General features: G+C 40.7%; 1 protein-coding gene across 1 annotated transcript; it reads left to right on the forward strand.

The window, feature by feature from the left end:
• The first annotated feature begins 5,178 nt into the window (after positions 1 to 5,178).
• On the forward strand, positions 5,179 to 22,179 carry TMEM128 (transmembrane protein 128). Its single transcript, XM_030563238.1, has 5 exons — positions 5,179 to 5,332; positions 12,283 to 12,424; positions 16,649 to 16,810; positions 18,596 to 18,705; positions 20,518 to 22,179. Exons 1-4 carry the CDS (start codon positions 5,221 to 5,223, stop codon positions 18,693 to 18,695), a joined length of 516 nt encoding a protein of 171 aa, XP_030419098.1. The 5' UTR covers positions 5,179 to 5,220; the 3' UTR covers positions 18,696 to 18,705; positions 20,518 to 22,179.
• The last annotated feature ends 1,225 nt before the right edge of the window (positions 22,180 to 23,404 follow it).

Raw genomic sequence — 23,404 nt, forward strand, 5'->3', positions numbered from 1 at the left:
TAACCTTATAAAGTTTTTGGTTCAATTTAACGATGTTGCGGTTCAGTTTAACGATTAACTGTTCCAAGTTGTTTCTCTCACATCAAACATATAAACAAATACTATTGGTAAAGTCTTGCCTACCGTAATTGAGTAAAATGTCAGAGCTTAATGTAGAATTTTAAAAATTATTACTGATTTTAATTATTTTTGTGGAGATTCTATTTATTAACAAAAGCATATCCTTTTAACAGACATGTTTAAAAGAGGGCAAACAGCATTACTCAACAAAGGGGCAAATCCTAAGAAGAAATGCTTCCTCATTTTCAAAGGAGAGTGGCTGGAGGAAATAGTAGAAACAGAATCTCAACAACCTAGAGGCAAGATTCGTATACAACTGAGGGAAATATTCCAATACAGTGCTGATGTGGGCTTGATTTGAAAAATCTGTGCTGGAGCTAGAATATCCAGTGATTTCTCTACAGGCAAGAAATGTGAAGATGGATGGAAGTTGTACTACATGAAGTGGTGAAGATGCATTTATCAAGCAAAGGTCATGAATCTGCTGCACATATTCTTAGAAGCATAAATTCTCACCCACTGGGATTTGACTTGTGAAGTACTGTATTAGAAACCACTAGTTACAGACAAAAGAGACTGGCACTGATGGAAAGACAGTGTTCAAAGCCAGAAGAAATAAAATTTCTCATAGACAATGTTCTGCTTGCAGTACAAATAAACAGCTCCAGGCACTCTGTGCAAAATATAAATGATCACATGGCAAAGTATCTGCATGAACCAATGAGATGGCATAGCAAAAACTATGCTTTAGAGTTTTTAGAATCAATCAGAAATCATGTCAGAGATTTGCCTGTCTTCCTGTCACACACTTATTACCGAAGAAAGCACAGATATTTCTGTTAAGTTCAGAGATGCAGCATCTCCAGTGCTTAAGACAGTGTTTGGTGGATTTCTACACTCTCAATAAGCTGGACATAATGAAAAAGGTGATGTTCACTTCTGATGGGGCCTCTGTCATGCTAGGAAAAAACAGTGGTGTTGCCACACAACTCAAGGACTGCATTCCACATTTAATAGAACAACAATGTGTGGCACATTGAGAAAATCTGGGTTAGTCGATGTGTGGAAAAAAGTACCAATGATGAAGAAAATAGAGACACTTTTGAAGACTATCTATACAGTCTTCTGCACATCCTCAGTCCAAACAGGACAATTTGAGGAAATGGCAAATGTCACAGAAAATGAGACTGTATCAATTTAACCCCTAAATTAAGTGAGGTGGCTATTTAGACATTTTGCTGTAAATGCTTTGATGAGCAATTAAGAGACCCTTCTTAAATACTTTGAACATGAAATCTCAAATAATGACCCAATGCACAGTACTGCCTAAAGAAGCTTTTTGACACTAATTACCGTATCACTCTAACTGCATTAAATGATGTTTTATATGAATTAGCAGAACTGACCAAATGCTTTCAGAAGAGCTCCTTAACAACACTTGAAGCTGTACAGTTAGCAAGGGCCCAGATCCGCAAGATGAGAGGACACTATCTAGGAGAAACAGTCTCTTGGAGCAACAGTGTGAAAAATCTAATTGCATCAAGCACAAGAGATGAACAATTCAGCAGTTAATCTATTCTAAGTTTCATCTCTCTACTGTGTGATCATCTGAATAAAAGGTTTCTAGAAAAGGAATTAAAATGAATAGGCAGCTTTTGATTTTGCCTCACTTTCATCACAGCAAATCAGTTATGAATTGGCATTGAAAACATTAGTAGGTTGGTTGACAAATACAGAAAAATTTTGGACCTTAGTTGAGTGAAGTCATCTGCCCAAAACACCATGGAAAAAAAGGAGTCCATTGTGAACGAGTACAATGTTTACAAATACATAATTGCAGAGAAACATGAAGCAAAGTTGATGATAAATTTCCAGGAAATGGTGACTTTCAGTCTACAAAATGCAGAACAATACAGTGTAGTTTCACAACTGGTGGATTTTTTCAAGTTTTCAGTGCTGATTGTGAGCATGGCTTTAGCCATATGAATAATATCAGAACTAAATCATGAAACAGCTTGAAATAAAATCACCTGGATATGCCAATGAGGATCAAATTTCATACTTCAAGTAGTGAAGAAGTAAACCTTGACACTGTGTATAAACACTGGAAGAGAAAATGTTCATAGCCAGTGGCAAGTGTCTGCCCCATCATCTAATCTGCCAACTACTGGCCTAGGGTCTCATTCCAGTGACAGTGATTAGTGATCTCCTAAATCAAGAAAATAAACGAAATAATTTCGTTCAGGTGTCACAAAAAAAGGGGATATATATCATACATAAAGACATTAGATAAAAAGCTGTTTTCATGTCAAGCCAAGAGATATCTTTAATTTCAAGCATAAAGTGTAAACTTTATTTTATTTCATGCATCAATACTAATGATAAAATATGTGTTTCCTATATCAAGAAAATTGATAATTTTGTTTTATGCTTCAAAAGGAATAGATACATGTAAGATTCTAAAAGGCTACTGAAATTTTTGCAATGTTAATTTTATTTTTATTTGATTTCATATTAAATAAACATCTTAAGCAGTGCATCTTGTTAATTATCCCTTGTTTTAATATTCTCTCTTCTTCCTCCATACCTATGGTAACTTTTTAAAAATATATGTTATATCTAGCATTTTTGTTTCTACTGGTGGTGCACATCCACACATTACCTCAATATTGGTGCACATAACAAAATTCAATCTGCACATAGATGGAAAAAATTGGAGAGAACATTGACCAGAAGAGAAGACCAGAAGACCTACTTACTTGTGTTCCTGATCGATCCTGATTTTCTGTGCTGTTCCTGTGCATTCCCGAGTTTCTGTCTCCTGCGTTGTGTTCCTGAGTTCTTGTGTGATCCTGTCTCATCCCTTGTTCGTCAGTGACATGGTGATGTATTAATTTTCTTGATTTATTGTATACCTACTAACCACTTGTATTGTTTGGAGTCCTTGGCTTCAATCCTATTTGTCTGTTAACATCTGAGTGCTTTATTGCTTGTTCGCTGTTATTGGTTGTGGGATCCTTTGTTTAATAAACCTTGTTCTGTTTGTACCTTTATATTTGTCTCCTGGTACTTTAAAAGGAGTCATTATTACTTTTGAGCTATTTCTTTTGGTAAGAGATGGTGGGGGTGGCGGGCGGGGGGCGGGAGGGTGTACTGGAAGGGAGTTTAAGGGCAAACACTAGCTCCCTATGTTATTGACCTGCTAGAGGGTTTGTGTTGTAACAGTGACCAGCCTAGCTGGTTAACACATTCACCTTATCTTTTCATGTAATTAAACATATTTACGGCTAAACTGATAAACGATGTCCTCCATTTATGTGTAGGTAAAAGAAGTGACTGACTTATCCCAGACACACATGCTTTGAGCAAGTCTTGACACAGTGAAGGGTTGGAGGAAGCTCTCAATTCCACCACCTAACCGAAGAGAGATGACTAACATACCTCAGAAGCAGATTACCCACTCTCTGGGTACTGGAGATGACTCCTTGGTGGCACTCAAAAATACTTCCCAAGAAATTTGCACTGGATTTAAATGTACCAGTGCACACCATCTATCCTTCCCATGGGCTCAAAGTAAGACAAGATACATTGCCACCAAATTACTGGTCTCCCTGTGTCCTGCACCCATGCCACAGGTCAACGCCACACACTCAGCCAAGGTTGAAATAGGTGTACCGGTTGTCACATCAGGGCAGGGCGCAGGCACCAATCTGCCCCAGTGACTGGGGCAAAGACATTGTGGACACCAGAGCTACAGGCTTGGTCATCCCCAAGCCTAGGATGCCAACTTTATAATTGCACAAAACCAAACACCCTTGCCCCACCCCTTCTCTAAGCCCCCCCCCCCACTCACTCCAGCCCCTGCCTCAGTCACTCGTTCTTCCCCACCTTCATTCATTTTCACTAGGCTGAGGCAGGGGGTTGGAGTGAGGGAGGGGTGAGGGCTCCAGGGTGGTGGCAGAAATGAGGGATTCAGAGTGCAAGAGGGGACACCAGGCTGGGGCAGGAGGTTGGGGTGTGGGCTGTGGGGTTGGGCTGGGCCTTAGGAGTGTAGGAGGGGGCTCCAGGCTTGGGGAGGTGGTTTGGGGTGCAGGCTCCAGGATAGAGTTTTGGTGTGGGAGGGGGCTCAGAGCTAGGGAAGGACATTGGGGTGCAGGTTCAAGGAGGGAGTTTGGGTGCAGAAGGGGGCTCAGGGCTGGGGTAGGGAGTTGGGGTGCAGGAGGGTGTGCAGGCTCTGGGAAGAGGCTCAGGGCTGGGGTAGGGGATTGGGGCACAGGCTCAGGAAGGGAGTTTGGGTGCAGGTGGAGGTTCTGACCTGGGGCAGGGGTGTGGGCTCTGGGAGGGGGCTCAGGGCTGGGGCAGGTGGTTGCGATGCAGGGTCTGGGAGGGAGTTTGGGTGCAGATGAGGGTTCTGACATTGGGTGCAGATGGGGATGCTCAGGGCTGGGGCAGGGTGTTGGGGTGCAGGTTGGGGTTCCAACCTGGGGCAGGGAGTTGGGGGTTCAGACTCCAGCTGGGCTGCGCTTACCCCAGGTGCCTCCCAGTCACCAGTACAGCAGGGCTAAGGCAGGTTCCCTGCCTGCCCTGGCTCCACTACGCTTGGAAGTGACCAGCACGTCCGGTCCCTGGCAGTGGGGCCAGGCAGCTCTGCATGGTTCCTAGCCAATGAGAGCTGTGGAGCCGGCACTGGGGGCAGTACAGAGAGCTTCCCTGATTGTCCCAGTCCCTGCGCCTAGGGGCCAGAGGGAAATGCCTTGCAGAAGCTGCACCGTGCCAAGCAGCCTGCCTTAGCCTGCTGTGCCACCAACTGGACTTTTAGCGGCCCAGTCAGGGGTGCTGACCAGAGCTGGCAGCGTCCCTTTTTAACCAGCCACCTGTCAACTCTACCCAAGCCAGCACCACGTTTGGTCCCCAAAAGTGAGAAACGCCACCTGTGGAGTTCATGTTTCTAGAGCTACTACACAAGGTCACCGCCATTTTTAATTAAAAAAACCAAGAAAATAAGTCACAAAAATGGACAGCGAGGCAACAAACGGCAAACCGCGCGTCGCCCAGGACAACGGCTACAACTGCTTACAACTACCACGCTTCTATTTATAGCTCCCTCTCAGCCTGTCCTACCTGTACTTCCTTCCGGCGTCACTTCCGGAGCAGCCCAAGATGGCGGCTGGGCTGGGTGACAGGGACCCGCTGCTACGGCTGAGACGCCACCTGAGGGAGGAGGTAGAGCCCCAGGCTCTGCTGCTGCAGCCTCCTCCCGGGGGAGCGGCTGGTAGGTGATTCCTGGAGCCTGTGGGGGACTCCGCCTTTAGCGCGGGGCGTGACCGCTGCCCGGGTGCAGGACGGCGCCTCCCCCTCTTCCCACGACCTTGGGAGAAGAGGGCGGGCCAGGCCCCGCACCCCCCTGTTCCGAGTAGCTTCGCGCGGGAACGGCGGTGTCTGCTGCGGGCAGGCGGGGGGCGGAGGGAGGCCCCTCCCTGGAATCCGGTGCGTGCGGGGCACCGGCCAGTGATTTTCTTCGAGCGTGTTGTGCCTGCCGGGCATCCTGGCGAAGCTGGGGTGCGGGGCAGGCAGAGCCAAAGGAGACAGGCAGGGAGAAGGAGCCTCAGGGCCGATGTGGGGAGGGGAGACGGTCACGCTGGGGCTGGCGGTGGCTGAGCTAGAGGTATGGTCTAGGGGAGAAATTGAACTAGTTCTAGGAGTATTACATTGGAGGCAGCACTTTCTAAGCCTGCTCTACACTTAGATTTTAGGGGTTTAAGTGTGCCGTTTAGAGTTTTTTAATTGAAGTAGGCAACACTAGTAAAACTCTGGTGTGGCCACTATTATACCAGTATAAATGTGGCTCATGCCAGTGCAGTTACTACGTGTTGTTTTATTATTATGACTGCTGTATACCCTGCAATAACTACATCCACGGTACGGGTGTGTGTGCTGTGCGAGGGGGTGGTACCTCGAACTACACTTTCCCATGTGGACAAACCTGTTGTATGAGTTCCAATAGCTGGCCCTGTCTGTCAGGGTATATATGCTCTGCCCCTTATGCCAGCCCGCCCTCCTCCCTCAACAGAGACAGCAGCTGAGGAGAGCTTATCAGTACTTTGTTCTTGTTAATTTTTAGGGGTGTCAGACATTGGGTTGCAGTAATTTATTCATTATGAAGCTATTAAAATATTAATAAGAGAAGGGAGGGTGATGAGGAAGAAGAACTGTACAAAAAGGGGAGGAAGAAAAAAATCAAACAGGTCTCACACCCTTGTTGTATAGCAGGGGTTCCCAAACTTGTTTCGTGGCTTGTTCGGGGTAAGCTCCTGGTGGGCTGCAAGATGTTTTGTTTACCTGAGCGTCTGCAGGTATGGCCGCTTGCAGCTTCCAGTGGCTGTGGTTCGCTGTTCCCGGCCAATGGGAGCTGCAAGTGGCCATACCTGCAGATGCTCCAGTAAACAAAGCGTCTTGCGGCCCGCCAGGGTTTACTCTGAACAAGCTGTGAACCAAATTTGGGAACCCCTGTTGTAGAGGATCTCAGGAATACAAGAATAGGATCTGAAAGCAGTTTTTTAGGCAGCGTGAAGGCCCTGGAACTGTGGACCAAAGGGGGTTGAGACAAAGGAAGGTTCCAAAGTGGTAAATTAGGTAAATTTAGTACTAATCGATTTAGCAAATTATTATGCAAATCACAGAAAAATATAAAGTGAAGTAATATATATTCAAAAGTTATAAGCCCGTTATATTAATTTAGGACTATATGGGCCCAAAGAATTAAATGTGTTAGCCTAACCCTGAAACTGTCCAACACTAAAAAAGATTCAGGGTTTGGTATCCCTTAGCCTGCTTAGAACCATGGCACTATTAAAAATCTATTACCCTTTAAAGAAAGTACAGCGAAAATAGTCAAAGCATTTAAAATGTAGAGTATTAATAAGGGGTTCATTTTAACAACCTTTTCCTCCTTTCCATTTAGCAGGCGAGAGCTTTTAGAAAGATCCTTCCCCCCCCACTCTTTATTTTTTTTTCTTTTTGACAGTCTCCCTCCTGGTACTACAGATGGCCATAACTGTCCTTTTTGGGGAAAAGAGGTTAGTTGAGATGGGCTGGAGCTGCTACTGTTGCTAAACTCCAATCCTGCTTCTTAAAAGACAAAACAAGACACACTCACATGGGAAAAGAGAGGAATGAGCAAAGACAGAAAATGTAGGTTTGGTCTCTGACTTTCACGTGCAACCTCACTGCTGGAAAAATGCAGGCACAAAACAGGGTCTCATTAGCCACTTTGAGACCTGGCAAACTTATACCAGCAGTAGGCCATCTAGGTGCTGCCTTTCTGGTCACAGACCTACAGCAGTGATGCAAAATATGCAGCCTAGACCATCTAAGACAGATCTTTTAGACAAAAGAAAAGAGGAAAAGGTACAAAAGAGAAGAAATAAAGCAACGTGTGCATGCATCTATGAGAGACAGACATCACCCCTCCTCCCCAAGTAGTGGTAGGATTTAGCTGGAGCGGGTAGGTGTGGAGATGTTTTGTGTCCCTCTCTCTGGCCCAGGCTGGTCAGAACATCTCTCAGGATTAGGATAAAGATCTGGCGTCCAAGGAAATGGTGGTAGCGGCAGCAATGATGGGGAAGCTCACTCCTTCCTCTTCTCTTGTTTTTCAGTCAGCCTGCCAGCATTTCCCTCAAAATTGCTTTTTGAGGCCATCAAAAGGCAGTGATGTGTGAAATACTAACCAGATAGGCCTAATGTTGAACACACCAATTTCAGTCCATTGATTTCTGATCCCACACTTGTTTGTCGGGTATGATCTTAACACAGTCCTTGAGTTATATCAGTAGACCTCTTTGTTTGGACTAATTTCATCTGCTTTCCCAACATTTGTTATAGGTTATTATAACACTTTATGAACTTTCACTTATTTTACAGTTGAGCTCATAATTAGGGTAAATTCGTAGAGCCCAATTATTACAATATACCTGCTTCACAAATCGACATGTTAATGGTGTTGGAGAACACAGTAATCAGATTGTTTAAGCAATTCGGTATTGAAAATGAATCACTCATCTGTATATAAAACTTTTATTAAAAGCTTCCAGTCAGAACAGCTTTGTAAAATTAAGTGTGCTGCATAGTGTTTTATTAATGCAAACATACAATTTAAGTTTGAAAGTAACCAATTTATGTGCTTAGTGTATAAAATGACAGAACTACTATACCTGAGCAATAATATATTTGAGGCATCATGATAAATAAAATATATCTCAAATTTACATATATACCCATGCAGAAACTGTAGGAATTTTTTAAAACAAGAAAATGTTGAAAACCCTGAGCCTGTGGAAAGTCTCCCTTTGTTATTTGAGAATATTTCTTGCTCTCGTTAGATCTGAAAGGTTAAAATTAAGAGACTTACTCAAGCGATCAACTTATTCTTCCAGCTAGTTCAAATAATACGAGTATAATTTTAATTTGATGGGTGACTTATGTTGCATGATTTGAGTCAGGGCCGGTGCAAGGCTCTTTTGCACCCTAGGCAAAACTTGTGCCTCCTGCCCCTCCTCACCCCGGAGCATGCATTATAAACGTTCAAAAATTAATACTTCATAATGTGGCATTGTTCATTAGAATTAATACACTTTTTTGGCTTGAAAATTTATTAATTTCATTATTTAGTCTACATATCTATCTGCCATGAGGCTGCATCAACTGACAACGAAAAGAAATGAAATTTTATTCCGTTCACTTCTTTTTCTTGTTCACTATTAAAAGTAAAGGATAGAGAATACATGTCACTTACTGAGTCACTATTTGAATTTCATCAACTGTTTGACGTAAACATTGATTAAGAGATCAAGATGACTGCTTAATTTTAAGGAAATGTTGATTGTAATCAGAAATACACCCTTTTTAGTCACGTATAGTTCCTTCTTTCATATCAAAATCTACTACATTTTATTCTACCTTTAGAATATCCTATTATTGTTAATAAAAGTTATAAAATTAGAATGGCGGATACTCTGTCATACAACAACTGACAATATCAGTTTGACAAATTTCAACAACCTGCACATGATAAACATATAAACTAAAATATTTAACATACACACACAATTGACACAAAGTATTAGCAAAATGATGCAGCAGCAGTTGCCAGAGTCTTAGATCTGAAACAACTCAACAAAAATAGTTAGTCTCAGTCGACAACCTCCGAAAACTAGTAAACTTAGCATTATTAACAGCCTGTCAGAACAGGTAACGGCTGCGGGTGATGAGAAAAATGACATCATTGCCACTTTGTACCGAGATGAAGCAGTACGCTTGTGCCCGCAATGCAGAGCTGGCTTATGTAGGGTTACCATATTTGGATACGATGTGATTGTCAGAGAGGGAGGATTTGCCCTGAAACAATAACAATAAAATGTGGCCTGTGAAAAAGTTTGAGAAACCTTGACTTAAATTTCTTTGGTGACATGATGTAATATTCAGTATTGCCAACCTCAAACATTCAGGACTCATGAGTTGGACCCCCACAAAATCACTCGATATCTGACCTGTCAGTCCTCATCCTCAAAGGAAACCTGCAAAACACTTTTCAAAAGATGAGCCCAGGAGCTTGAATTCAAAACGTTGCTAGACATTAAAAATCATGATCTTTATAAAGATACTGGATTTATGGTTGGTTACAACAACCTGCAGCCCACTAATCTCCCCTTTTGTCCTGGGATTACAAGAGAGTTAATGGGCTACTTCACCTTGAAAGGTTAGCACATATTCAGGGGACCAATCTGTTAGATCTAGTATTTAGCTGTGACACTTAGTACCTTTTCAGACCTGAAGAAAAGAACTCTGTGTAGCTAGAAAACTTGTCCCTCTCACGAACAGAAGTTGGTCCAATAAAAGATATCACCTCATCTACTTTCTCTCTTTAAAATAATGTGACAGCACAAAGGATTGTATAAAATCGTGTGTCCCTGTAGTTAAACCCCATCACCCTGGTCCTTTTCAAGAGTTCATAGTAATAAGTAAGTTCAATAACAGATTTGCAGACCTTTGACTCACTACTTAAAAATGAACTGACAACTTTCCAACAACTGCTGAAAAGTGCTTTTTTGAAATGTTCTTTATAAAATAGGTCCCTCCCATATGATTTCATATTGTAAAGTTTGTCTTTAAGTTTAAACTAATATTTACTGAAACTTCTGTTTCTATTTGACATTGACTCCGCTTACGCATAATATATTTCCCACTTTACTAATCACTTCCTTATGTGGAAAGTGTGAAACCAACAATCTTGGCATGATTTTTCTAGTTATGTAGCTGTGTTCTATAATCAGTTGAATTACTTTTTAAAATGTTAACTACATTAATTTATTTGTATGCTGTGGCTTTCTGAACAGTTTAAAGAGCAGGATACATCATTGCAGCAGGAATTGTTTTCTTGATTTAAACACTGCAAATAAAAAAAAATTGGGGTGTATTTCTGAAAGCTAGGTTGATGCAAATATCAAGTATTTAATCATGTAACTTTTTAATAGGTTGTTTTCTCATAGATATCCCAGATTAATCCATACAGGGAAATACAACTAGAAAGTCAAGGGGGGAGGGTTGATCTGTTGAGGCTTGGCCCGTGCGACATGAGGGGAAGAGGACCCCAAGTGGCTGCAATTTACAACTCCCAGGTTCAGGTCATCAACCTAGGGGTTGGTGCCACAAAGATTTCCTGCCAAGCCAGTCAGACAGCGATGGTCAGGGACATTTCCCGGGAACCCCACTCTGCCTGGTTGCCATGGTCCACAGGAGCACCCCTCCTAGTCCTGTACCGCCTCCCATTGCTGCTCCCAGGGCAGGAGCCAATGCTGGGCTCTGGCGATCTGCGGGGGATAAAGGCGGCGGGCAGCATCCGAGAGCGCATCCGCCTCCTCCCTGGGGTCCAAGTTACCCAGCTCCCTGTACCGCGAGGCCTGAAGCAACTCCCCCCCCCCCAGCTGCTGCTGTGTGGGGAACCACCCGGCCAGAGGCACATGGGCTAGAGAGCGACGGGAGCCGAGAAAGTTGGAGCCTGGGGAGGAGGTGGCTGTGCACTCATATGCTGCCCGCCACCTCTGTCCTCCACAGATCGCCAGAGCCCTCTGGGAGGGACAGTGGCAGCAACGGCGGCTCACACGCCTGGGAGCCGCAGAATCTGAGTGTGGTGAGGGAGGAGCGGGGGGGCACCCCCGTCCTGGCTGCGTCCCGGCGGCTTCTGCCACCCCCCCCGGGGGTGAACTCCTGGAGCGAATGCATGCAGGCAGCAGCCCCTGTGTGCTCCCCCCTCACCGTGCTCTGGCTCTGTGGCTCCCAGGAGTGTGAGCTGCTGCCGCTGCCCCTCTCGGAGCAGGCCCAGCCCCACGCCCTGGAGGCGGTTCACATGCCCGGGAGCCGCAGAGCCTGAGTGCATGGGTCTGCCGCCCGCGTGCATTTGCTGCAGCCTGCAGGAGCTCCCCGGGGGGGAGGGGCTGCCGGGCTGCAGCCTGGGCAGGAGGGCTGGGGGGGCATGGCTGCTCCCCGCTAGCAGCGCCACTGCCTTTGCGGGGCTGCTGCCCCCCTGTGCCGCGCCGGCTCCTCCATGGCTGGGGCTCACTGCCCCCACAAGCTGACGCTCTGGCTCTCCGGTGCCTCCAGAAGGCGGCTCCTCCCTGCTGAGCCAGGGCACCGCTTTTTGGCACCCTCAACCACTTGGCACCCTAGGCGACCGCCTAGTTCGCCTCAGAATTGCACTGGCCCTGGTAGGAAGATGATCTATGGGGAAATTCAGCTTGCAAACATCAGTTAATGAAAATGGATGCAAAGAAATTAGTGTGTGGAACACTGGTCTTACCTTTCCATGTGTGTCTTTCATATCAAACAAATATATTCTTTCATTATAATAGGTGATTCTTAAGTGGTTAAATAACCTTTTCAGCAATGTAAACAGCTGTTAATGTTTCTGTCAAGATACACAAACAGAGCATATGCTGGTTATTTACTTTTTTATCAAAAGGCACCTTGCTTGGTTTTTGTTTTTATTTCAGGAAATGTGCAGAACCTTTTTAGAGTGCTTCCTTTTTAATTCAAAATAAATTTTTATAGTGAATACGTTAATCTCTGAAGAAGAATGAATTAGAAGGATTAAGTGTCCTATTTTATTTTAATAAAACGATACTCCATTTACTGATGGTTATAATAGAGTAATCATTGTTTCATTTCCAGAAGAACCTACAAATGTGGAGAAAAAAGAGAAGCCTCTTCCCAGACTTAATATTCACTCTGCATTCTGGATTTTGGCATCAATTGCTGTGACATACTATGTTGAATTCTTTAAAACTATTAAAGAGACCATTCAAGCAGATAGGTAAGGGATCCTCTTCTTAAAAAGAAAAGATCTATGTATGTCTTCAACATCATATACAAAACATTGTATTTCTAAACTTTGCATGATTACTGTAGATTTCATCTTTGTGAAATTAAAGTTAATTTTTCCATACAAGCTTTACAAGATTCTTCTTGTACAGTAACACAGGACCCTGTAATCGAATTATAGTACGTTATTTTGCTATAGTGCATGGGATCAGAATTTAGAACTTGCTCTGTCTTTTGGTCCTATATTGGGTAGCATGTTGGTTACATTTTTGGAAAGGACATATTGTGTCTTCCTTTGGCTTTGTAGAAACTTCTCTGCCTGTTTTTGGAAAATTTATTTGAGATTGAAAGAAGTTAACACCTTTAATCAGGGATGGCTTACTGTACCCTTGAGAGTGAGGGAAAGGGAATCAAAATGTAAAAAAGGAGATAGGTGCCAAAGGTTAAAAAGGTAATATTTATTTTCATGGCTATTTGTCCTACGGCATTAGTTTACAGAGCTAATGTATTTGTGCGTGGGGTTAAGTTGAAACCATTAATTCAAAACATCCATTGGTTTTAAAGGAGCAAATTGAAGATTGGGCCTTTCAAATATTTTATAAGGCCTCAGTTGTGGAACCGCTTACATGTGCTTAAACTTTACTACTATGAATAACACTGCTCTACAGACAAAATGCTTCTGAAATAAATGTAGTCCAACTTTACTAATTCTGGGTCACTGAGAACGAAAATGATGCTTAAAATTGTTGATTGGCTCTAGTTTTCAAGATATGCTATTGGGTCCGTATATACGACCCTTGACTTGGGAATGGCAGAGGATAAGTGAGTTACAAAGGGAAGGGATCTCAGTTTAAACCAGAAATGACTAAAATACATCTTTGACTGCATCTATGAATAAATCTGTGACTGGGTTTGGACAGTACTTGCTTTTTAGGCAAAACAATGAATGCTGCAATCTGAAGCTGGTATTGCGTCATACATGATATGAATTGCATCATGTTATTCCTAGAAGTCATGGATGATGCAATCATAACGAAGCTTACATCACTCTGCTGAACAAATTGCCCTATATCAGCTCTAGAAATCATACAGTGTCATGCTCTCTTATTTGTAAGTGTTTGATTTTGCAAAGGGACACTTTCTGTTTAGCCAAAGTGAGCAGAGATGCCTTGTACTTGTGTGAACAGTGCAGATAACTTCTGCTATGTTTGTGGTGAAGTGACTTTTTTGCATGACAAAAGCGCAGTATAACCACTATGGTTAAGAAAGCCTATCACCTTTATTTTGGCTGCAAAATTGGAGATCAGGACAAGAGGTGGGCCCCACACACATGCTGCAACACTTGTGCAACAAATCTTCGCCAGTGGTTGAACAGGAAAAGGAAATCTATGCCTTTTGCAGTGCCAATGATTTGGAGAGAGCCAACAGATCATACCAGCAACTGTTACTTCTGCATGGTGCCTCCAGTGGGGAAAGGTGTGTCAAAGAAGAAAAAGTGGCCTGTGCATTATCCTAACATTCCATCAGCTATACGCCCAGTACCCCACGGAGAAGGACTGCCGGTTCCTGATGCACCAGAATCATTCTCACTTGAGTCAGACGAGGAAGAGGATGAAACTTCTGGTCCTGAATCATCAATGTCACGGGACCCACATTTTCTCCCATCCTCCTCCTCTGAACCACACCTCCTAACACAAGGTGAACTGAATGACCTTGTCAGGGATTTGGAACTCCCCAAGAGTAAGGCAGAGCTGTTGGGCTCCAGACTACAGCAGTGGAATCTCCTGGCAGGCTATCAGGGCAAATGGAGCCCATCAATGCTTGCAGACTATTGCTGGACAGTGACAAGAGATGCTCCATTTAATGAATACAAGAGACAAGCCAAGAAGCGCCGAGTAGACACTGAATAGGACTAAACTATGTACATAATAGTTTTTTGCCTTTTGTTTCATAATACATTTTATTTATATAACCCGTTTGCTGATTTTTAAAGTGTTACATAAACAGGATAGGTGAAATATCATGTAAAGCAACCATAAACACATGAAAAGACCTAGGTTTACAATTTATGATTAAAACTCTCTACTATCTACACAATATACATAGACATAAAATGTAAAAACTTAAATATCTTAGAAACAGTAGCCAATCAGTTGTTTTAATTGTCATATTTGAATTCAGCACATCAAAATACATAATAAATATTGCATTTTATCTATGAAGCAGACTACTTCTCAAAAATTGTAGACCAGTGTAATTCGTTGAGTTCAGTGGGACTGCTCATAGTAATAAAGTGCATATTTGCAGTATTGGTGTCAGAGACTGCAGGCTCATCAGTAGAATTACCAGTTTAGGATCAGATCAATAACTTTCTTCATGAACAGAGTAGAAAGACCTAACTAAATTATAGGAGTGCACTAACACCTTTGCATTGTTTTCATTTGGGCTGGTGCGTGATGAGCAGTTTTGAAAATCTGACCCCAGATGTGGTTAAGAGTCCAAATCTGTGCTGAGCTGTTCTCAGTCCCTCATGATTTGAGAGCACTTAGCTCTTAGCAGAATAAGGTCCCAAATGTCCCCTTGTCTGTACCTGTGCACATTGAAGACCTTTGCTACAATATTTCAGAGCAGGTGATCTCTTGGACAAAGACAGTTGCTCTGCGTCTGTTGGGTTTAGTAAATTCAACTGAGGTGACTATAAATTCACTTCATTTGTGAAGCTGAGCATATTTTAACTCTATTTGGACATATTTCACCAGAAAATAATTTTAAAAATTGGTTTCTTACCTCCTAGAATAAAATTAGCACCTATAGTCCATAATTTGTTAGCTTTCTAAGTTCCATACCATTGAGTTCCATACACTGTTATGCTTGGATTTAAAATAATTTTTCCTTATGGTTTTGTTTAGCCAGTGTATTAAACTGTTTGACTCTATTAGAATCCTGTAATGAGTTTGTAGATGTGAAAGTTTATTAAAACATTTAACTAACTTTCAGCGTGAGAATGATCTGAGAAAATACTGTGTTTTAGCAATTGAAAACAAGATAATATTGTGTATTTAAAAAAGAACTTTTTTCCAAGGGTTGCAGTACAGCAGAACTAAGTGGAGTTTAACTTAGTTAATTCAGGAAGGCTTCTCATAGACTTTAAGGTCAGAAGGGACCATTATGATCATCTAGTCTGACCTCCTGTACAATGCAGGCCATACAATCTCACTCATCCACTTCTATAACAAACCCCTAACCTACGTCTGAGTTACTGAAGTCCTCAAATTGTGGTTTGAAAACCTCAAGCTGCAGGAAATCCTCCAGCAAGTGACTGGTGCCCCATGCTGCAGAGGAAGGAGAAAAATCTCCAGGGCCTCTGCCAAGCTGCCCTGGAGGAAAATTCCTTCCCGACCCCAAATATGGTGATCAGTTAAACCCTGAGCATGTGGGCAAGACTCACCAGCCAGCACCCAGTGTTTGATAATGTTCAATGAAAAGCTCAGAGCTTCACTTTTTATATAAGAACTACACAGTAAACTGTCACATAAAATACAAGTGTAGTGTTTATCCTCTGGCTTGGGAATGTGGTAACTCTAAACTAAATACTTTTGCCAATATAGCAATATCAGTAAGAGGGTTGTTTAAAGGGGGTGTGTGTGGTTTTTTTTTTATATTTCTGAATCAGAAATATATCAGCAAAAGTCAAGAATAGATCCAATTATTAAAGTGGCATAATTCTTTTGGTAGTATAGTTTATTTCACTCTGACGATTGGTGTAAGCTATACCAGCAAAAGCACTTTTGATCCATATAGCTATATGCTAAATCTATTCTAGTGTAGACCTGGCATGAGCCAAACTATTTACAACTCTCTTAATCTGACAATGCTTGCTTAACAAAAAGAATTGTTCCAGTACATTTATACACTGCAGAGTAGATCTTCTCTAATTCCCCCTAATTACTGAGACTCACTGAAAGTAACAGAATTTTGTGAATTATTGTGATACATTATTCTTGCTGTTATCATGTATCATAAGACATGCTTAAGTAATTTCTTTGTTTTAGACAGATGTGTTGTATTTTGTGAAAGTAATGTACTCTTAGTAACATCAGCGTTTGCTACAACACAATAAAAATCTATGAAGTAAGGCGCTACTGTGAATTAGAGTGATGGATAATAGCATGCAAAATGAAATTTTGCTGTATTTAATTTGTTTATTTCCTTGCAGTTGGTGCATTGTTCTTGGCAGCTGTTTGTTGGTTGCGAGCTTAGCTATTGCTTTTTACTGCATAATATATCTAGAGTGGTATTGTGGAATTGAGGATTATGATGCCCAGTATCCAGTATTGATACCTGTCACAACTGCCACTTTTATTGCAGCAGCAGTTTGGTAAGTTAAAGTGCTTCAGAAATACATAAAACTTTTACAAAACCTGAATAGGGATACCAGTGATAATGCCAACAGCCTCTTGAATTTAGAAGCACTAGTGGACACTGATAGAATGGTCACTTCTGTAGATTTTGGTCAAGTCCAGTAATGTTGCTCACATCCTGAATTAGTTCTGTTTAGCATAAAGTTCTTATTTTCATTAATATTCTTGGAGATCATGGATCAGATTCTGCCACCCTTATTCCGGTTTACTAGTACCTTGTTTCATGAGTAGTCTCCTGTAGATCAAATGGTCTTTATATATGGTAATTATTTTTTTTTTTTTTTTTTTTTTTTTATGTAAGTGTGGTAGACCTGGCCTTGTCTCTAAAAACCTTAAAACAAAATCTTATATCAAAAATACAACAAAATACATTGTTGAAAAAGTAAAAAATGCCAGATCAAGGTGGTAAACCTATGAAAAGAATAAACTACTACTGAAACAAAAATTTTAGACATCATACTTCCATCATTTTTGGGTTACATTTTCCTTTTTATTGAAAAAGTGAATTCCTAATTGTTGGAAAGCTGTGATTGCAGACTGGAACTGAGGCCTGTAGTGGACTAAATATACAATTTTGACCATTTCTGAGTGTACTGGGTCTTCTGTTTTTTCCAAGTGTTACAAAGATAGAAAAGTCCTTTGCTGGTTTTGTTAAATTAAAGATGATTTTTAAAAATAAAGCTGAGAATATAGTGTATAACTGACAGGTTAGGACAAAACTAAATACTTTCTATGTTCAACTGTTTTTCAAGGTGGAAACTACCTCAGATTGCTTTATAGCCAAACCAGTGGTCAGTACCGATAGCTTTCATCAAACTTGCCAAACACTACTTTAAATAATAAAATTTCAATATATACTCTGAACTCTGGCTTTTTTAGAAAGCTTATAAATGCTTGAAAAATAACTTGGCTTTTACTGAAGTGCTACAGCCTGACACCTTGCTTTATATAATGCTAAACTCTTATTCATAGTCTATAACAATTGTGCATGGATGCAGAAAAAGAAATCTGCAAAACAACTAGTTTGTGTATTCCTTGCTTTCCAATTCAATTTAAAAAAGATGGAGCCAATTTTGAAAGTTTCACTATTGCATGAGTTTTCAGACAGTGCCAATAGGTGACCTTATGACACACATTTTGCAAAACTTGAAAACAAAAGGGAGGTGAAAGAAGCAAAATGATCACACTTGGCTTAAAATTTCTTTTTTTGTTGCTTAAGTCAAATTTTATTCTCAGGTTATACAAGGATATCTTGGAGTTCTCTTGTCAGTTAATTCATGATCAAGGTTGCTTAGATGGATGATCTAAAAGCTTTTCATAACTGCCAGCCCTGAACACTATCTGAAAATCAAATTGCTCATCTTATTTCCTACATAAACAGACAATTAAAAGTTCCTTATACTGATGCTCTCTCTTCCATGGCTGTAATATTTGTTGTATAGGACAATAATTAATCGCTGTTTTGTTGGGAGGGTTTCTAGTAAACCAAGGAATTGTGGCACAGGTGTGTAATAGCATGGCGCCACTTCTATAGAGTTGTCTTTTACACAATAACAAAATTGATTGTGTAGAAGGAGACTTTTTTTTCTTTTTACAATACTGTTTTCAAATTTATCTTTCAAGATTGGGGTGTAGAGTCCTTAATCTTACTTCTGGTACAATATGCCAGATATGTACATGATATAGTACATGACATTAAAACTACTAAAAAAAAAAATTAAACTTCTTGTTTTTATTTCCAGTTTCAACATTGCCTTATGGCCTGTATGGTCATTTCTCACTCCTCTGTTGCTGTTCACTCAGTTTATGGGTGTTGTGATGCTTGTGTCACTGCTGGGATGAGTCACCTAAGGTAACACTTTTTTAAAAATATCTGTGTACATCCACAAACTTGTCTTTTGAATTATACTAACTTTCATTTGATAAACCAATTGCACTCTAACGTGAATGCAAGAAACAGAACTTTAACAAGTTTAGTCAATATATCTTGTTTGTAAATTAGTCCTTATGTAAAATATCCAGTTTTAACATGCTGTAAACTAATCCCTTCTCCCCCTTCATTCCTGAATTGTTTTTCAACTTTCAGAAATGAGCCAGGGTTGGAAGTTGTCACAACTGTGTGGGTGCTAGTGGGGTAGAGATGTTGGGTAGGTGGTATATCAGTGTGTGTCCTGTGCTTTGGCCATAGCATAGGAAAGAAATGGACTGTAGAATAGGGCTAAGTGGCTTGTCAGGGAGATGGATCGCTGTTTGACAGTGAGTGAACACTGCTGGCATTTTAGCTGGCTGAAAGGAGGAGTGGCAGCTGCAGGTAGAGATGGGGACTAAAAGCAGGGATTGCAGAGCATGCTGTCTATAGAGCATTGGAGTGAGGTGGGACTATTGCTAACCTCTGAAGAACTAAGTTCCCACTATGCCATTAACATAGCCTTAAAATCAATACGTATATTGGCAAATATGCAAAAAACAAAGTCCCTAACTAAAATGTTACCTCAAGGGAAAAACTTGGCCCAAAGTGTATTAAAATTCCCAGTGATCCCTGTAAATGCGGTATTAGAGCACTAGTGATTTGAGAAGAACATTGCAGTATTTTTTCTTTTCCCTCAAGCAACATAAACTCTTCACTTAAACCTTTTCCCATCCTGTGCACCTCACGTTCAAGGACAGGGGAAACTTTTAGGTTTCCTCCGCCATTTCTCCCACATACTTGTGTATCTTATTTCCCATATTCCACATGCTCTGGTAACTGAGGGGAGTTTTTTCACCCTTACCTAAAACATTATCAGTCTGGATTGTAAGCAGTAGAGACCAATGAATTTAGACATCAGGAACTTTTGGCCAAGTGGCTGAAAGTTTATTAAATCAGAACAGGATTACTTTTGGGGGCAATCTGTCCTAGTAGCAAAGGAAAATGGAGAAAATTATTGACACCCATTTGTTACCATTTCTCCCCTTTTTTGATGCTCAAATCCAGAGCGTTCCATTCCTAGGTCTTATTCCGCCCACTTAAACAATAGCCTTTCTTTGTCAGCAATCCAGAATGGTTTGAGAAACCACTAAACCTCATGAGGTGGCTCATGCTTGCTGCAAGTGAGCCACCTTTTCTAAGGGAAAAGAATTTCCCCTTGCAGATTTGAGACAACCACCCCAGTAACTACCCTCCTGAAAAGGGGATCTGACAGGCTGTACAACTCAAAATTGTGATACTCTGAAAGTAAAGTAAAGTAAAGCAAACAAACAAAAAATCCAAGCTACACAACACAAACCACATATATCCATGTCAGTTCAGCAAACAGTTTATACCAGCTGGTGTAGCCAAGAAAGAGGCCCTCTTCTGTTTAGCCTGGCTCTTTATCCAATGATAGCTCCCCTCCTAGAGAAGCTGGTTCGCTGGCTGGCTGACTGTTGTTACAGGGCAGCTTAGTTTGTTAGCCTGTCCTCTGCCCCCTTCCCTGTAAACCCACTCTAAGAAGGCCAGCATGCCTTTATGTGAACACAGCGATGAAGAATGTAATGTACTCTTTCAGTCTCGGTCGCTAACTCTAAAGCTACCACATCTGAGATAACTAATAGTTCTGACAATATGTAATGCTGGTTTTGCTTTTGTTTGCACCAAAGAACTAAAATAGTATAACTAAATCCTTACTTTTCTTTGAGTTTCTAGGTATCAAGAAATCTGCCTTTGCAAGGAAGTAACTAACTTGGTTCGCTACACTGTGTGCGAAGTTTAAATACTATGGGTTCCTTGTGAACCTCTGCTGAAAAACATGGCAATATTGTATTTCAGAACTTTAATATCACATGAAGAGTCTGATTCACATTTACAAAAGCAAATCAATTCAACATTCATGCCAGTTCCATCTGTCACTAGCCATGTTATTGTTGGAATTTGTAGGGGGAAAGGGGGTGCATGTGCTGCAATGCTCAGAAGCTACTAGACTGAGTTAAAGAACTGATCAAATTAAGATGTCACTAAAGAGTCATAGAAGGGTCTGTTGTTAGTAGCAGATGTCTGGAATGGGAAGTTAGTTGGATAACACATTTCTTCTGAATAGTTGACATTGACAAGAACTTTCAACTTGAACAGCACAAGTGAATTCGGAACACAACCTCTGAATTGTGTACTGAATTTAACAATGCAGACTCATCAAATCATAGTGCACTATAAGTGTGTGTGCAGAGTCTAATTTGAAATTAACTGGAAACTGATGCCCCTCCAATATTTTTGTAAGTTTTTTGTTTCCATAAGCTTTGTATGTAAAGAGCTCGCTGTTTCAAATTATAAGGCAACAATTTCCTTTTAACCTAAATTCCAGTGCTCTGTCATACCTTTTAAAAATAGTTCTGAGAATCTCTGCTTAAACGCAAAAGTTGTGTAATATCTCAGACAGTAGCTTGTCAGTCAGTTGTTTGACTTTTATCAAAAAAAGCATAAATGCAGTAATGTAGAACCTATTTTAGTGACCCAAAACCTATAACCCTGCTAACTATTTCTTGACAAAGTTTATGTATAGTATTACAAAGGTAGGTAACAAGCGAGGGATGTATTCTTAAATGCATTTTGTTTAAAAATAATCAGTTGATTTGGAACTAAAGATTTTGATTTAAATATTGTGCCACTTAACATGATTAAACCTTATTAATACATTTGAATTCTAAAACTAATCCTACAATAGATGGCAATTCTAACTTAGGCTTAAACCCAAAGAGATGAGATTCTGGCTGTTAGTTCAATTTTTGTTTGTGTATCTTCTGCTAAGTTATTGGTATTTGGAACCTGTGAATTGGGCTCAGTCTAGTTTGACAATGTTTATAAACTTCTGTTATGCCATATTTGATCTTTAAAGAAGTATTCTGTTCTATGGCCTGTTAATGTATCTCCATTAAAATTTTGGGGCCAGATCATCTGCAATAGCAAAGAAGCCACATGCAGGTGTGGGAAGAGGCCTTCAAAGATGGTGTAAACCTCACCTTTGCACACCCTTGATCCTGGTACCATTGTTAGCCACTTTAGTATCCCTGGCATAAATTAGAGCATCTCAAATGAATAGGTGTTACTAGAGGTCCTCCTGTGGCTCTGTGGCCAGATTCTGCCAGCAGTGTGCAGCCATGCTGCAACAGAAAATATGCCCTATGTCTAGACAAATTATTGATCCATAAAGTATTAATACATATTTGTGTTTCTTTGCCGATTCAGACATGTACATTAAGATCTTTCTTAGAGAAAATACGCTATGAAAAGTACAAGTGCAACTTATTCTTTTGATGTTTGTTTGCTTCTCTGATACAAGATTTGGGAAATTAAATTGCACTGTATTCACCATTCCTCCTTGCTATCTACAAATTATTTTTGTGTATTACATTGAAGAGTGCCTATTAACCAGATTTCCCTTTCCTTTCTCAGTGAGAAGGGAATCTACTGTAAATGTAAAGGCAACTAATATAAATTTAAAGGCAACTAGTCATGCAACAGTGGGAGTGTAAACTGTTTGTACTGTTTATAATGCTAAATTTACTAGTTTTCGGGGTGGGGGCCAATGAGGCTAACTATTTTTGTTGAGTTGTTTCAGATCTAAGACTCTGGCAATTGCTGTTGCATCATTTCACTAATACTTTGTGTCAATTGTGTGTGCATGTTAAGTATTTGAGTGTACACCTCTAGCCCTATATAACGTGACCTGATATAACACGGTAAAGCAGCCGGGAGGCGGGGCAGGGCTGCGCACTCTGGTGGAGCAGAGCAAGTTTGATATAACACGGTTTCACCTATAACGAGGTAAATTTTTTGGCTCCCGAGGACAGCGTTATATCGGGGTAGAGATGTATGTTTAATATGTGCGAATATGCATGTGTAGGTTGTTGAAATTTGTCATATTGATATTGTCAGTTGTATGATGGAGTATCTGCCATTCTAATTTTATAAATTTTATTAATAATTGAATATTCTAAAGGTAGAATAAAATGTAGTAGATTTTTTTTATATGAAAGAAGGAAGTATACGTGACTAAAAAGGGTGTATTTCTGATTACAATCAACATTGCTTAATTTTAAGGAAAAGTCATCTTGATCTCTTAATCAATGTTTGTCAAACAGTTGATGAAATTCAAATAATGACTCACAGTTAGTGACTATTCTCTATCCGTTACTTTTAATAATGAACAAGAAAAAGAACTGAAAGGAATAAAATTTCATTTTTTTTTCGTTGTCAGTTGATGCAGCCTCATGGCAGATAGATATGTAGACTAAATAACGAAATTAATAAATTTTCAAGCCAAAAGTGTATGTATTCTAATGAATGCCATATTATGAAGTATCCATTTTTGAACGTTTATAATTGATGCTCTGGGGTGGGGAGGGGCAGGAGGCACAAGGTGGAAGTTTTGCCTAGGGTGCAAAATATCCTTGCACCGGCTTTGACTCAAAGCATGCAACGTAAGTCACCCATCAAATTAAAACTATACTTGTATTATTTGAACTAGCTGGAAGAATAAGTTGATCGCTTGAGTAAGGGTACGTCTACACTATGGGATTATTCTGATTTTACATAAACC

This window comes from Gopherus evgoodei, chromosome 5, assembly GCF_007399415.2.
Source record: "Gopherus evgoodei ecotype Sinaloan lineage chromosome 5, rGopEvg1_v1.p, whole genome shotgun sequence".
NCBI classification, from domain to species: Eukaryota; Metazoa; Chordata; order Testudines; family Testudinidae; genus Gopherus; species Gopherus evgoodei.